Here is a 16,472-nt window from a genome sequence, read left to right on the forward strand (position 1 = left end):
TATTTGTTCATGTAAAAGCAGAGCTCTTTATGCGAAGATTTTTGCCTTTGGGAAAGCTGAGGTGTAGATTTATACTCTGCTATTCTAAAACAGGAAAAGGTCTAGGGGGTTTTGCTGCTTGTTTGGAAATGTCGCTGTTGCAGCGGAAAAATGCAATGCACATGCAGTAGCTGGTGCACTCAGTTACAAGTGCAAACCCATTTCCATCCTTCTGGCATGTCTCCACCTCTAGCTGGACATCCTGACTCTATCTTGCTCTTTTTTTCCCCATCCAGTATTCCACTGAGCTGAAAAAGCTGTACTGCCAGATCGCCAAGACATGTCCCATCCAGATCAAAGTGATGACCCCACCACCTCAGGGAGCTGTCATCAGGGCTATGCCAGTCTACAAGAAAGCAGAGCATGTCACCGAAGTGGTCAAACGCTGCCCGAACCACGAGCTGAGCAGGGAGTTCAACGAGGGTAAGGAGGGCAGTGCTTTGCTGGCAGTTCCTCTCCAAAGCAGCTTGGCTGATGAGCGGCCAGCATGGGGATTTGGTGGCAGCTTCACAGCAAACCTGCTAGAGGTAGACTTCCCTGCAACATCTTGTGCAGCTTTTTATTTCCTGTGCTTAGCAGAAAGCTTCATACTAAACTTTAGCTGTCCCTGTGCAAGCATGTCCTTGGGAAGAAAGTACTGAAATAAATCTCATGCCTGCCCAGGTTGGATGGATGTCTGTCCTCATGGCAGGCAGTGCCCTTCTGGCAGCCTTTCCCTGTTCTGCTTTTGCTCCCGCAATGAGAAGCAGCTGTTCTTGTGCTCAGGAATGAGCTTCCACGTTGTTGGAACAGGGATCTAGTAACAGGATGCAATATCATCTCCAGTCCATAATCCACGCCTCAAAGACTGAGAGGCTGTTTATCTCTAGCAGGATAACGCTAAGTGCCAGCATCAGCTCTAGGCACCCTTCCTGTACATTTAACGGTATCAGTATAGTATTAATGCTTTAATTTTTTGCTTGCTTCTCCTCACATTAGTGAAGTAGCAGCTGTTTAAAAAATGACCCAGGATTTTCTGCAAACTCATGGGCTGGGCTCCATTTTCACCTTGACCACTTAAGTTCGCATAAGTTCAGATGAGCATCTGTTTTATTCTACGTGCATTATGTGTCTTCTACCGTAAAAAAAACCTACTTGGTGTCAGTTACCAGGATGTCTTAGGAGCCTGGATCCCTTTACTGGTTACAGTGCAGCCAGTGAGACAAGCCCAAAAATAAGCAAGGACTTGGGAGTGTAAAATCACAGCAGAGTGAGACAGTTCTTCAAAATAATAGTTTTTCAGATTAGAAAGTGCTTTTCTGACAGAACTGGATTTTTTGAGGGTCAACACCTGGCTCAATACTGGAGTTGTAAAAAAAAAAAAAAAAAACCAACAAAAAAAACCCCACCTCTCTAAATTCTTATTCTGAAATAATTATTCCTCTAGAAATATGCTGTATTTTGAGTAAGAAATTAACAGTTCAAACACAAAACAAATTCTTGAGATGAACTCATGTGAACAAGCTTCCCTCCTCACAACTTAGTGGTATGTTGTAGAAACACCGAAGAAAATTTGCAGGAAAGCAACTATTTTTTAAATTATTGTAAAGGCATCTAGAAACAAAGAAGATTGTGTTCCCTTCTGCTGCTGTAAGCAAGCATGTTTTTCAAGTTGACCATTAATAAAATACATATTTCTCTTGCTGCTTACATCTTTCTTAGCTCCTTAAGATCAAGGCTGAAGGGAGAGTACAGAAGAGGATTAACAATTGGTGGGGAAGAGTAGGACTTGAGACTCGAAGGCATTTGCTTTGTGTATGTATCGGGAGAGTCAAAAAAGGCTTTCCGCTGGTGTGAAAATCCACACGGAATTTTCTGCTAGAAGAGTTGCTGTGAGCTGCCATTCAGTTGATATTTGGGCTCACTTCGTCTGGGTCCTTGGGAAGCCAGTGTCCAAGTTTGGTCACAGATGTCCAGCCTGAGTTGGAGAAAGCCTGTGTTGCCTTCGATGTCTGGCAGCAGGAACCTTGGGAAGGGATGCTTTAAGGGCTGGGAGGCACACATGTGCTCTGATAGAGTTCTGGGGCCAGATGTGGGGTTTTCCCTTGGTGGAAGATCTTGCTGCTCTGTGTGTGATCTTGATTCACTGATTGGTGTCACTTGTTTTTTGTCTCCTTGTCCTTGCAGGACAGATTGCACCTCCTAGCCACCTGATCAGGGTGGAAGGGAACAGCCACGCCCAGTATGTAGAAGACCCCATCACTGGGAGACAGAGTGTGCTGGTTCCCTACGAACCACCCCAGGTACGTTGTAAGCTCAGGGTGGTGGCATTCCAGCACACGAAGGGGTGGACGTTTGAAACCCTAGTTGAAGGATTCAGGATCTTGTGCTTTCCCCATCCTCATCACAATGACGAAAAGTAAGAAGGGATTCAGAGATGAGCTTTTAAAAACCCTCTTTATCCCTTGAGAGCAGGAGTTCTTAAATTCTTTTGAGAAAGCCTTGTGGTGGGGTCTACTTCATGCTAGTCTGCTTGAAGCACAGCTGTGGAAGTACAAGAGGACAGCCTGCAAAAAGCAGAGCTCTCCATCCACCATGTGTTCTGCTCATCCCTTTTGTCTCATCCAGGTTGGTACGGAGTTCACAACTGTCTTATACAACTTCATGTGTAACAGTAGCTGTGTGGGAGGGATGAACCGTCGCCCAATCCTCATCATTGTGACACTGGAAACCAGAGAGTAAGTAACGTACCCCGAGCGTAGCCCTTTGCTTGAGAGGTGGCCTTCTGGCTCGTTCTCTGCTCAAGGCACCATTGCATGTTCTTTGGTACAGTTTAATGTAAAGGGCCATAGGATATTTTTCAAATCTTTGCAAGTGGAAATTGCTCAACACCTGAGACATCCTGATTGGGCAATGGGAGATTTGGGTCTGTCTGTGCATAGTCTGGTGTGAAGTTGAGGGATGCTGCTGGACCCCATCTGAGCTGCCATCTGACATTTCCTCTCACCTCTTTCCCCAGTGGGCAAGTCTTGGGCCGCCGATGTTTCGAAGCTCGCATTTGCGCTTGCCCAGGCAGAGATCGCAAAGCAGACGAGGACAGCATCCGCAAGCAGCAAGTGTCCGACAGCACAAAGAATGGTGATGGTACGAAGCGCCGTAAGTAGCTGGCAGAGCTGGGCTAATTGCAAACCGTGCTGTCGCCAGGTGCAGGTGCAATCTCAGTGCTTGTGCTGTGGGGATGGAACAGTGCTGTGCATGGGCTCGGAGGCAGAAGGCCATTAGACGTCTGTTCTCCCAGGGCCAATCAGCCTGAAAAACAAGTTGGTGTTCACAAAACAGCATTTGACAATCTGGGTTTGCAGTACCCTTGCAGCACTGTCTGTGTTAGATTAGCCCTGCCAGCAGTGGCTGGAGGGCTGTTTATTTGCCACCTTCAAGCTACATGGCTGGGACTCTGTAACCGCTTTTTTGAACCTTTACTGCTTGTTTGGGACTGTGCTGTCATTCTTTGCTCCTTCTAAGCTGTGTGTCATGCTGTGGCAAGCGTCTTCCAGCCACAGGGATCTAGATTAAGGCTAAACCCTGCTGTGCATCAGAGATTCTCTGGCAAGTGGCCTGCCTGTGCTCTGAAGAGCACAATGTACTCATCGGACATGCAAGATGTGGAAACCCAGCTTTGGTTTCCTGCGCACGCTCCTGCACTAAACTGAAGAGCAAGGCGGCAGGTTTTAACAAGAGGCAGATTTGAGGGGGGCTTTGTTTTTGCAGTGAGATCTGCATGATCCCTGCCTGTTGTCTCACCTGCATGGATCGCTGATCCACAACAACTCATGAGCACTGTAGTACCAGAGCTCACATTCTTTCCTGCAAAGAGTCAGTGCTTATTCTAGGCATGGTTTGCTGGGGTTTTGCCAGTGATCCTTGGCTCATGTGTTTCCCCAAGTGGTAGGGCCACCCAAACATCTCCTGTAAGTACAGTTCTGGAGTGGCCCATGCAGAGACCCTTCCAGAGCAGTGCAGATCTGAGCTGGCCATGTGCTTCATGTCTTTTTTCTTTTTTTTTTTCCTTCTTCTCTTTTTTAATGGGATATTTTTGGGGTTTCTCTTCCAGCTTTTCGACAAGGAACTCATGGCATACAGATGACATCTATCAAAAAAAGACGTTCCCCAGATGATGAGCTCCTATACTTGCCAGTGAGTTCTCTCTACGTTTGCACTTATCTTATGCTTATTATCTTCCTCAGTGACTTGGGGCAAGTCAGCTGCTCACCTAGACCTCAGAGAGAACTGGTGATAGGGATGAGATGTGGAATGTAATTTTTTTTTTTAATCCCCAGAGTTACTATTTTAAATATGAATTCTTAACAAAAAAATATTTAAAACCCCATTAGCTGCTGACTAAGAGTTGTTTATGCAAGGTATATGAGATTAACCCAAGAGATCTGTCTGTACTGCTGGAAATGTTGTCTTGGAGACCTAATGGGGTTTCTTCCTCTTGAGGAAAGAGCACTTGAGCTTTCCCTAGAGACTGGTATTGTCTTATTGACAAAGATGGATGCTTCTGTGGCTTTTATATGTATTACCACTGTAAAGTAGTGATAGAAGTGAAATACGTTGTATTAAGTGCAGGATCAGAAAGAGCAAGAAGTATCTCAAATTGGCCATTTAGCTGCTTCCCCTTGAGCTGCCTTTAGTTGGATAAATCACAAACCGCAGTGTGCTTGGAGGAGAAGGAAGAGCCAAACCCAGCACCCAAATTCAGGTACTCTTCTTCCTCAGGAAGAAGCATGTAAGATTCAGCACCAGATCTGCTTATATCTGAGGAGGGTGAAGACATTCTCTGTCTAACAGATTGGATCAGAATATTGCTTTTGGTTAGCATAGATTTACATCAAGCCAGGTGACAACTCCCAGATGTTCATTAGCCTGCAGTGTCAGATTATCACTCTTCAACATTACCTGCTAGCTTTAGCGCAAGGCTTAGCAGTTTTTATTGTGAATGCATAGTGTATAAACAGAGTATTTGCATACTGCTCTGGTTGTTTACTTGACTCCATACAAAATTGGCTAAGGTGGCTGCCACTAAGGACTCCAGATGCAGCCCTTTAAGGGTTTTCTTTTCCCATGATCCAGGTGAGGGGACGGGAGACGTATGAAATGCTACTGAAGATCAAAGAGTCCCTGGAACTAATGCAGTACCTTCCTCAGCACACGATTGAGACCTACAGGCAGCAGCAGCAGCAACAGCACCAGCACTTGCTCCAGAAGCAGTGAGTATGACTGCTTGCAGAGACCTGTGTAGTGAGGATGGTGGGGATGGGGGAGAGAGGAGAGAGACACAGAAGTCTTCTGCACAGTTTTTTTTGTAGGGACATGGTGCTCAACTGAGGGCAAAGCACTTGCAGAGTATTGCATTGGCAACATCCTTCCTGACAGCATAGCTTCTTGTTTACCTCGTGGTAGAAATCAATGCCAGGAGTTTGGCCAAAGCCAAGTTTCTGTACAGAACTCAGGCACTCTGAGTTTGAAATCCAGATTTCATGATCTGTGCAATGGGACAAAGCAGTTCTCCTTCCCCAAGCACATGTCCTGACTGGTTGCAATGTTCCTCTCTAGTCTCTCATCCTACACAATTCACCATTTGGCCTCGGAGGATGAAAGAGGACAGGCTCAGTGCCTCATTTCTGATTTCCAGCGGGAGCCCAAGGTGCAGCAGGGCAGCACCCCTGAACAGCCTGCAGACAGAAACGTGCTGCATGTGTGTGCCCGTGCTGGTGGGGAGTGCAGAACGGGTGTGCTCTTCACTCGTCTGCTCCATGGGAATGGCAGTGAACATGGAGCCATCTACACGCCTTCTCCAGGGTATCCATCTGAGCATCTTGGCAATAGCATGTGGAGCTGGGACTGTGAGTACCAGCTCGGCCAAGTGCTCGGACCTCACTGCTGTGCATCTCTGGGGCTGTTGGAGGGCTGGAGCCCTCATTCCTATTTAGTGGTGGAATACAAATAATTAAGGTTCCTCAGCTATAAAACAGGAAGCTAAAAGACGAGAGCGAGGGTGAAACATGTAAAAATTCCTTTGTGACAGTGGGTGTTTCAATGAAAGGCTCTACACATGAAATTTTGAAGTGTTTTTAAAAACTGTGCTTTGTCACTGACTCTCCATATTGCGCATGAGAAACTTTCCATTCAGGCAGACGTAGTCCCTATCTGAACTCAGCAAGCAGGTCTGCACTAAGATTACTTTGGGTGCCGTAAGTGCCAGGATGATGGGGAGAAGAAGGGCCAAATAAATGTCTGGTTTCCATTTTGCCCTCTGTTCCCAAAGCTTTGCAGTTACAGAGACTGGGTCAGAGAATGACTTCCCCCCAGACAGACAGTAAGCAGTGTCATTCATGGGCATTGCTTCACCTGCTGTATCGGGTGACAGAAAATAGCCACCTGGGCTGTAGGTAGCTGCCAGCGGTAGTGCTTAGGATCTCACGCGTCAAGAGGCTGTGGGTATAACTCATTCCTCTGCAGAGGTTAGCATGAGGCCAAGGCACCACATAAGTTCCACTTGAGCCTGTAGGGATTTATTTCAGCGCCTTGGCCTTGTCTCAGGACTTCTGCAATACCACGGCTTTCTGCCAGATCTCTGCATGTGTTCACATTTCGACCTGTGTGTTTTTAGTGTCAGCTGGAGTTCTGTGGAGGTGTGAAAAAACCCTTGTGCCAAAATGGCTGGAGCATCCAGGATCTCTGGACTCTCTTTCAGGGCACTTAAAATTCTCATTATTATTACTTCTTTTTATCAATCATCTGCACTGCTTGTATATACTGTAGCTTGTACTTACTAGCTCCTAGGCATTGCGGCCTTTGTGCACTCAGCTGCGTGACTTCAAAGCTCCACCTGAACTACAGCCATTTCAGTTGAGAAATGGTTTTGTAGACAGGAATGGACGGCAGCAGATGACAGCTTTCACTTGGTGCTGACAGTTGCTTTGCCATAACTACTGTTTCCATTCTTCCTATACCAATAGGGTGGGTTCCTGGCAAATGAGGTTGGTATTTGTGTTACCTTTAAGACCAGCATGTATAAGTCCAGCCATTTAATTTAATAAAACTTCTTTCGGCATGTCTCCTGGCACTTGTCCAGTTATGTACTCATTTTTCTCAGCTGCTGAGTGTGCTCAGATACTGAGGAGAAAGATTAAGCTTTCAAAGATGCCGAGAGTGGGGAGAAAAATAACTTTCAGTGTTTGTCCAGAGTTGCTGCAGTTGTCTCTGCTGACAGCCTGCCATCAAGCAGGGTCCTCTGTGCTGAAATGCATGTTCAGGCAATAACTTCTTAGTGCAGTTGGGTTCTGGTGATTTTTCCTCGATAATCTAGGGTATGACTTAATTTCTGAAGGAATATTTTCGGGGCAAAGGGCTATTTAGGCTGAAAAGATTTATAAATGCAATTGCTCCCCAGAAAAGAATGGAAAGGAGCTTCAGGTCTCAATGTGAGAGTGGGGAGAAGACACTTCATAGGAACTGATTTTGGTAAGAGCAACCTTGCATAAAAGCAGGTTGCTCTGAGGTGTCTTGCCTCTGCTTCTTTGGCAGGTTGGCCAAACTCAGCAGCACGCTGACTCGAGAGTATTCTGGCTTTAAAAGAAAATGCCTTTTCCTTTATAAGCAGAGATTTTCAAAGCCTGTTCTCAGTTTGCTTTTGTTCAAACTGGGAGCTAGGAAAATGTGTATACAGTGATCAAGTTCAAATGTGGAGGAAGCTGTAGGTCCCAGCAGGGCTCTGTGGGGCCAGGGTGTTTGTGAATTGCCTTTTGGCTCTTTGTTTTGTTTTGTTTCAAAATGGAGCTGCATCCACATGTGCTCCACAGTCAAACCTTGATGGAGGTCTTGATTGGTTTTTCAGTTTAGTTTTCTGAACAACATTCTGGTTAACATAAGTTAGGCCATCTAGGTGCATGGGAAGAAGTTTCCCATTCATTTCTACAACATGGAAAGCTTCACCTTTTTTAATGAGTAGTAAAAGCAGGGATGAGGTTATCATGGTGAAAGGCAATTTTAAAAATCTTAATGTGTCATTTTGGAAAACTGTAAAATTGCTCTCGTGCACATGCAGACCAGCACTGCATTTGGCAGACCAGCAGATGCAACTGTCTTACTGTTCTGGAATGAAAAGGACTAATCTGGTGACAACCAAAGTTTTGTGTTCTACAAACGACCAAAATACTGCAATGCTCCACGTTGTGCCAGACCACAATCTTTCTCTGTCTCATCTCCTCTCTCTGTTTGCAACTTTGTGCATGGTATTCTCTTATTTACTGTTATGCCAAATACCTTCATGATCATAGGAGGGAAGATTTTTTTTGCTAGAGTTTCTATTCTTCCTTTTTCACCACCAAATCCCAGGGCCAGTATTTGAACAGCAGCACACAGGTTTATTTAGAAGATTTCCTTTTCATGGTCTACACCATTTGTTTGAAACATGGGTTTGCCAGAACATCATTGCTGCCAGAGATACCAGAGGTGGCCCATGCTTTGGAAGGTTCCTTCAATCTGTGCTGTGGAATGCATTTACCATCAATATTTCCAGGGAGTATCTGCACTGGGGTTCCACTGAAAAACACTTTTTCATATTCAGAAAAATTTCCTGTGATAGGTTTCACCCTGCTGAGCATTCTTTCTAGAACAGTCATTATTTCAATTGGCTATGGCATAGAATCATAGAACATCTCAAGTTAGAAGGGGCCTATAGGAACCCTCAAGTGTTACTCCCGTGATTGAAGGATTTTCACAAAGTCTTCCAATGGCTACCAAGAGGAGGGTTTTTATGTCCAAGTGGATCATATCCCAGCAAATGTTCCTCTCATATCAGCAGGACTGCTGCTACCAGCTCACTGGCTGCCTTTCAACCTAGTGAGCAGCACAGCTCATTATCCAAATGAGAAGGAATTAATCTCCTAAGTGAGGTATGACAGAGCGGAGCTATCCAGTGCCTGGAGTGCTCCAGCTGAGCTGGGAGCTGCAGGGATCACAGTGCTTGCTGTTGTGGGGCAGGGACTGGTGGGGAAGGTATTCTACATAACTCCACCTAGTTATCCTCATTTTTGGTGTGAAAGCTAAGAGTGGATTTTTGCACGGTTTGGGCTGGGTTTGTAGTGCTGTGCTTGCATGCGTTGTGAACTCCAGGCATTTGGATAGTGTTCTCACTAGAGAATTGCCAAGATGAAAGGAAGCAAGAAAAAGTGTTGGATTAGGTTTAGGAAGATGTGCTGCATTTGCTTTGCTCACTCCAAGGGTGCAGTGCCTTCTGTATCAGCTGGCAGCCCTAGGGACTCCTTGGCTTTAGCGGAAGAGGTGCCTCAGCTTTGAAAAGGAGAGCGGTTGAGATGTGAAAGGGCCATACGGATTACAGTAGGCACCATCTTCCCTCGCTAGCACCAGCTTCTTTTTTTTAAGTAATTGAAGTTTAAAGCGAGCTCAGTGAAAGTTGCTTCTCTCCTTTTCCCCTTTGGCTGAGCATTTTTTACCTCTTGTATTTGTTGCTGGGAACAGTATCGGGGCACCACTTGCACCCTTGAGACTGGGACACAGAAATCAGATTTCCTTATCAACTAGTTGTTTTCTCTTCCTTGCAAAGCACTCACTTGTACTTGGGGCTTTCCAGCTTCCTAAATCTCGCTGCAGATGCTAAGACATCTGCTTTTTCCCCTCCTTCAAAGCCCATACTATGATCATGAAGGTGGAAGGTGACTGTTTCTCTCTTGGTGACTGGTGAAGGGTCCTGTACATTCATCTTTCTCTTCTCTGGTTCCTTCTCTACAGTCTCTTTTCGGCCTGCTTCAGGAGTGAACTCACGGACTCAAGGAGAGACCCTCCCAAACAGACCGATGCCATCTTAAAACATTCCAGCCCCCCAAAACAATCCGTATATCCATAAAATGAGCTGGTGGAGTCACTTTGCCCAGCTGGCAGGACTAGGAACAGTGGGGCAAATACACAGCCTGGTAGCAACAGAGTAAATAGAGTAATCTTCTGAAGGGGACTCAAACTTTGCAAAAACAACAGACGCTTCTACAGACCTCTTAGCTGTAGCCTGTAGCATTGGGAGGTCAAGAACCACAGTGTCGTCTGTCTTGGTGTAATGTTTTCTTCCTGTTTTTGTAACGTGTTGATACTTTCTTCTGTATTTGTGAAACTCAGCAGGGTTTCTCTGAGCAGGTCTCAATTTTAAAATGCCTCTTGTCTCGTTTATATTAAAAAATGTTTTCATGGGCTGGGGTGGGGGTGGAAAAGGCTGTGTGTTTAAACAGTCTGTGATAGTTTGGCCTGTTTTAATGCTGGTCATGCAGTAATAGTGCAAATAGCTGAAGAATTCCTACTGCTGGACAGAGAGGTAATAATTATATGAATTGGCTCTGGTAAGAAATCAGGTTTGGTTTTCTTTTTCTGTAGAAATGCCTGCTAATTTGGCATCATGAATTCTTTTCCCTTATTTCTAATCTTGAAGTGTCTGATGCAAACTACACCAAAATTGTAAGGACTGGGTGACTAATTTTGCACCAGCACTGCTGGCATTAATCCAGAGTGTCCAAAATTGCTCATTGCCCTACCTGTGAAAAGGAGTTGGACCTTGCCCCTTTTCTTGTGGATGTTCAGCAATTATTACATTTTACCTTCAAGTTTTCATCAACACTACCACGATTTACCCCATCACCACAAACCTCATAGTTCAAAGAAAAGTGGTGCCAGCATATGTTGCAGTTGACTGAGCCAAGTGGCCTCAGGTCATGTCCACCTTATCCATTAATGCTGTAACTGGTGGCATTTGCTTACTGTGTCTGTGAAGTGAGTCCTGGTTCAATATTGATGGGGACCTGCATGTCTGCAGTGAAGTTTCTGCTGGGTTTATGTGGAGTAGGTGTGTACCCAGTTCTGACACACTTGTTAGGCACAGCCTGAAGAGAAAGTGCATCCCAAATGCAGAGCAGGCCTCCTGGCCACCCACCAAGGAAAAAAGCCTGATGCAGTGGAAGAAGACTCTTATCTCTGAACATCACATCCTCTGCTTCCAGGTAGCAGAGCTGTGATCTGAGCAGGTGATGACTCGTACTAACATCTACTTGGAGAGCCACATCCCATCTAAGATATGTCTTTCATTGTCTTAGCAGGACTTGTTCTACCATAGCAGTGTGGGAGAGGGCTGATGGAGAAGAACCCCCAAAATTGTGATTAAGTATAAATAATAATTAATTAAACATTAGCAGTGATTAGTTCGTACAGTTGCAGCTCTACCATCGTTTCTTGCGTAAAGCTAATGAAATCAAGTGCCTCTTTGCCTAGAATCTCTAGGAAGTACTTTGAATTCACAAAGCAGATAATGATTGCTCTATGCATTTTTATTTGGGAAAAGAAAGGAGATGCTACTCCTTTACCTGTGAGGCATGGGAATCTGAACTGCAAATGCAGCCCAGACACAGGATTATGCTTGGCACTGTCAGTCTGTCCTTCCAACGAAGGCTTATTTCTGGATCTTGGTCTGCTTGTGAGTGGCAATACAGAAATAATGCAACACAGACACACTAATCTGTATCTAGAGCTCTGCTCCATGGAGAGTCTCAGGGCTGACTCCTCCAAGTTTGAGGAGTCATCCCACCAGAAGACACAAGGCATTCACAGCCTTATACAAGAATGTACATTATTTGGATCCCATTGTCCTCTGGAAAGGCTTCCCGATTTGTTGTCCTTACCTATAAGAGGATGACAATTGTGAAACTGGTCTTAATGGTAACTTGATGGTGACCAGCTACAAGCTGGTTATCTTCGAAGGTGCCTTTTTTTATCAGATAACCTAGAGCTGGAAGCAATTGCAGTTGCTTTGTAGTCTGTCCTCTGCAGATAAAAGAAGAAAACTTTCTAGCTGTCTTTTGATTGCTTCTTTGTCATCTCTGGGGCTTCAGAAAAGTAAGCGAAGGAATAACCAAGTGGACTAATTGGGCCTTATCAGTCAGTCAGGTTGTATCTGTCTATGCCAACTAGTTGATGTAAATCCACATCCTGTATTATAGCTCCATTCCCTGGAGAGCAGATTGTATCCACTGCCTACCTTGGGAAATTCCCATACCTGAAATCTAAGGGGAGTCGTCATCACCACCTTGTCCCTGTGCTGTAGTTGCTGTCTGCCTAGTGACCATCAGGACTCCTCCTTTCCATGCTCCCAGTTAGTTACAAAGCCTACAAACCACTTGCGTGGTTGAAAAGATGCACTATTGCTTGCTTTAGATTAGCAGCTCTTTGAGATGTGGAGAGCAAGAGCATTTCTCTGCTTTTTAGTCTCCTGCTTTACGGACCTTCAAAAAGGATGAGTGCAACTGAGCATCACCTGTGTCACTTGTGTGTCATTACTAGACCACTTTAGTGACATCCCAGTGTTATGCAGCCTAGTGGGTAACCTTACTTGAAAAAACATTGCCAATGGGCATGTTAACCTTGTGTGAACTTGGGATGTAATCCTTGCTGTGGCTACTGTAAGTCAGGCCTGGAACTGGAAGGCTTTGATCCCCTTGGGTCTCTCTGCATTGTGACTAGCTCTAGGTCTTCAGGAATACCAAACTGTAGGCACAGGGGCTTGAGTGAAATCTTAAACTCTCTGAGCCTGAGCTGCCCTGTTCTTGCGCTTAATGAACCTTTGATGTCATTTGTATTAAGGCTGCTTACATGACTGTGTGCTCATCTAATGCAGATGAGGACTCTGGCACTTGTCTACTGAATCAGGTAATTGGTCTGTCCAAGCAGTTTCCTACCTCTGGTTAAGGGCTGATATCCAGTGAGCAGGGAAAGTGAAGAATTATACAAGGTAAATTGCGAATTGAATTGTGCTTCATATGTGGGAGAAGGAAGTTCTTTCCTGACCTCTTGAGACAATCAGCATATGCCTTGAAGCATGAGAAGCGATTGCCCTCATATAAGCTTGCATAACTACAGATGTTATTGGCTAAATAATTACATCGCCTCTTGAAGAGAGGAAAAATCAGTTGCGGAATGTGACTCAGTACCTTTCATATCAGACTGTTCCAAGAAGTATAATAGCCTCTTAATTGAAGTCCTTATACCTTGATATTAAAATGCATTTTGCTGGCATTGATATCAAAGAAATGTTAATGCTCCTACTTCTAATCTTTCTTGAGACATAGTAAGTATAATTGTAATGAAAATCACTGTGCATGTCATTCTTAATACCTGTTTTAAAAAATAATTTGAGAAAAAAGCAATAGATTTTAAATGAATCCTCAAACACCATGTAGTCCGTGTGTTTAATACCAAAAACATTTTCTTGTGTTTCTGAGGCTGTTGCTATATTGATGTGTGACATTAATTTTCAATAAAATTTTGCATCTTGGTTTATCTTGGGTTTTTTCTTTGCCTAGATGGTTTTCTCTAAACACTTTACATGTCTGTGCACACGATCGAATAGTTTATTTGAAATGGGAATGGTTATGAGGAAAAATGCTTTTGTTTCCTCTTCTATTCACATGAGCTTGATGTCTTAATCTTGATTCTTATGAGTATGAATGAGATAAGAATTAAGTCCTTAACTTACATGTAAATCACATAAAAGTTACATGCATTTGTTTTTCTATAGTACAGGGTGCTTTAGATTGGCTTGTGACTGCTTGGTTTTGGTTTTGTTTTGGGTTTTTTTATCCCTGAAGTATTTTGTAGTCTCCTAACTAGCTGTTGGTGGTGGAGAGTGGAAAGTTAGGCCCACTACTGGTCTCCTTGGAGAATCTTGGTTTGTTTGGTTTTTTTTAAAAAAAAAAGAAAATTTTAGCCTTGAGCTCTGAATAAAATCTGTCCTGAGCTTAAACAATGCAATTAAATCTTTTTTGAGAAGCTTTTGTTGATTTTATTTGAAATTTCACTGTGGACATGGTGACCTTCTCACCTGCATACCGTACAGATTTTGCCCTAAGAGATTGCTCAGGTGTGTATCAATTTCAGCTGAAGTTCAGTTAGGATAGATGCCTGAACCTGTAAAGTAGAAATACTCATTTTGGTCCTAAATTCAGAAGCCTCTTAGGTTAAGGGTGGTGTCAACCTGACTTGAATTCCTTGGTTGGCCTCAACTTTTATGATTGGTGAGTTGAAACCTCAGATCTGAATCATTCCCTTCACCCTGGAAAGTTGGGTCTTAACTCCGTGGCTCAGCTTCACTTCCCCTTCGGAGTTGCCGCCATCGTTAATATTAATTTGTGAAGCTTCTTGTGCTTTCCACTTCCTTGAGTCTCTGAAGTTTGCTGGATCTTGTCCTGCATCTTCACCGCCAAAGGACAGTTCACACCCTTCTTTCTGTACCTCCTGTAATTGTGTAATTAGGGAACGTTTCTTCAGGGCCTTAGATACTCTAGCCTGTTAGCATAGATGTTTTCTCCACCCAACACTGCAAGTCTTAAAAGTGCAGGAAGCTGGAGACAATGTAATTGTACGAAACTTGACCTTGAGTGCTGAAGGTTTTAATAAATTATCTAGGAATAAGCCTTTTCTTTCCTTTACACTTTGCTTATTTGAAGTCATAATTGTTCTCCTTGCATAGAAGCAAAGCCAGTTCCCAGGAGTTGGTATAACCACTAATACCCGGACGAACAAGTTTCCCAACGGGAATGAGATAGGAATATGCACTTGCACATTCACCGCGGGGTCACTGTGATATGGCCAAGGGTACGCTGTGTTTGGGAAGCCTGCCCGCTTCCCTAGCATCTTTGCCCAGTCTTGCAACTGCCCCTGGTATCAGAGAGAAAAACCTGCTCTTGTGGCATGGTGGTGCTCTGCCAATTGTGAGGTTGGACCCACTTTAATGATCATTTTCTGCATATCCCAGATAAGACCCTACTCCAGATGGTATACCACAGCCGTAACTCTATCTGGGAACTGGGCTGCTGTTCAGAAGCGGTCTGGTGTTCACACTCTGGATCACTTACGAGACAGGGTTGCAGCTGGGACCCTCAGGGCTGGGCAGGGGAGAACTCGCCAGCAAGCCTCTCTGGCCCAGTTCATGGATATGCTGGATGGAGTTTGGGGATGTCTGGACTTGAGGGAGGCTAGTGCTGTCGTCAAGTAGTAGTAGAAATCTGATATTCTTTGCAAGCAGCCTGCGGCATTTGGGTGCTAAGTTCTCCTTAACACCAGCAAAAGCTGCATGTCAGCATCCCAAGCAGCTCTGACAACTTCAGTAATGGTACCTCAGGTTTATGGAGTCTGTTTTGAGCAAAGGGCCTTTGGCTGTTATATATACAGCTGATAACAACCTGATTATATGGATAACATGGAATTTTTGAGAAACCAAGGTGATAAGTATAACCTGATCTGAAAAATATTTCTGCGGTCAGGTTTTAGGGGTAGATAGGATGGTTTGAGGTGGCTTCCTCAGTTCTTGTTCTTTCAAAAGAAGTCTTTGACTATAAGGAAAGCTTAACTTAAAAACACTCTGAGTTTTGGCAGCTGTTAGCTGGCTTTGTGTGTTTTCCTTTCAACTGGAAAACTTACATAGAAACTTTTCCTTAAATACAAAATTTGAACTGAAAGTGGAGCTTCTCTTTGGTATTTCACCATTTGTGTTTTCAAATGCCAAAAATATCTGTGAAACATCTTGTTTCCTGTTGACTCTCTCTGATGATCTTTATCTGCAATACTCCCATGGTGTCAGAGATTTCACTAGCAGTAGTTTACCAGTGCCACAAAGAGAAAACGTAGCCTCTTGGATGTTCACACTTAACAATCAACTGCAATAATTCCTGTCCTAATGTCTTCCTGGTTTGCAGGACCTCTATGCAGTCACAGTCATCCTACGGCTCCAACTCTCCACCGCTCAGCAAAATGAACAGCATGAACAAGCTGCCCTCGGTCAGCCAGCTAATTAACCCTCAGCAGCGCAATGCTCTCACCCCAACCACCATCCCTGACGGCATGGGAACAAACAGTAAGAAACCCTTGCTCCTCCTTCCCCATGTGTGCTCCCTGCTAGTCTGGACAAGGAGACTTGGCATCTCCAAGTGGCTAGTGTTAGGCTGGAGAGCCTGGAGTCATTCCTGGGAACCTGCAGAGCCAAATATCGCTCACTGCTGTGCCACGGAGCAAGGCTTCAGCATCCTGCTCTGAGCCTCACAGTCGTGAACAAAGCTACTTCTTGCTGCAGATCTGGGTGGCTGCACTGTTCTCTGTCTTTCAAGACTTGTTTATTCTTCCTTTCCCAGCAGAAAAGATGCAAATGTTGGCAAACTTTCTTCCCTCAGTTCAATTAAGACATTTCTTAGTTTCAAAGAAAATATCTGCATCTTGCAGCTCTGTAACTCACTTTCTCCTGTCTGCTGAAGAGTGCCCAGCAGCCCTGTAAATCCAGGATGACAGACATGGTTCTGGGGGCTAAGTTTTGTTGGTTTGTTTTGTCTCTTTTTTTTTTTTTTTTT

The 16,472-nt window shown here is 44.4% G+C and overlaps 1 protein-coding gene across 2 annotated transcripts in view; it reads left to right on the forward strand.

Annotated features, from left to right (window-relative positions):
• Nucleotides 1-280: 280 nt before the first annotated feature.
• TP63 (tumor protein p63) overlaps nucleotides 281-16,472 on the forward strand; it is a 19,671-nt gene continuing 3,479 nt past the window's right edge. The window contains exons 1-7 of one of the 2 annotated variants that reach the window (XM_010136465.1): nucleotides 281-462; nucleotides 2,206-2,321; nucleotides 2,647-2,756; nucleotides 3,038-3,174; nucleotides 4,130-4,212; nucleotides 5,152-5,288; nucleotides 15,828-15,985. In XM_010136465.1, coding sequence (XP_010134767.1) covers nucleotides 342-462; nucleotides 2,206-2,321; nucleotides 2,647-2,756; nucleotides 3,038-3,174; nucleotides 4,130-4,212; nucleotides 5,152-5,288; nucleotides 15,828-15,985 — 862 coding nt within the window. In that variant the 5' untranslated portion in view covers nucleotides 281-341. The remainder of the gene's footprint in view (nucleotides 463-2,205; nucleotides 2,322-2,646; nucleotides 2,757-3,037; nucleotides 3,175-4,129; nucleotides 4,213-5,151; nucleotides 5,289-15,827; nucleotides 15,986-16,472) is intronic. The other variant, XM_010136466.1, reaches the window with a different exon arrangement.

The sequence above is a fragment of the Buceros rhinoceros genome, unplaced genomic scaffold, assembly GCF_000710305.1.
Source record: "Buceros rhinoceros silvestris isolate BGI_N320 unplaced genomic scaffold, ASM71030v1 scaffold22445, whole genome shotgun sequence".
In the NCBI taxonomy this organism is placed as follows: Eukaryota; Metazoa; Chordata; class Aves; order Bucerotiformes; family Bucerotidae; genus Buceros; species Buceros rhinoceros.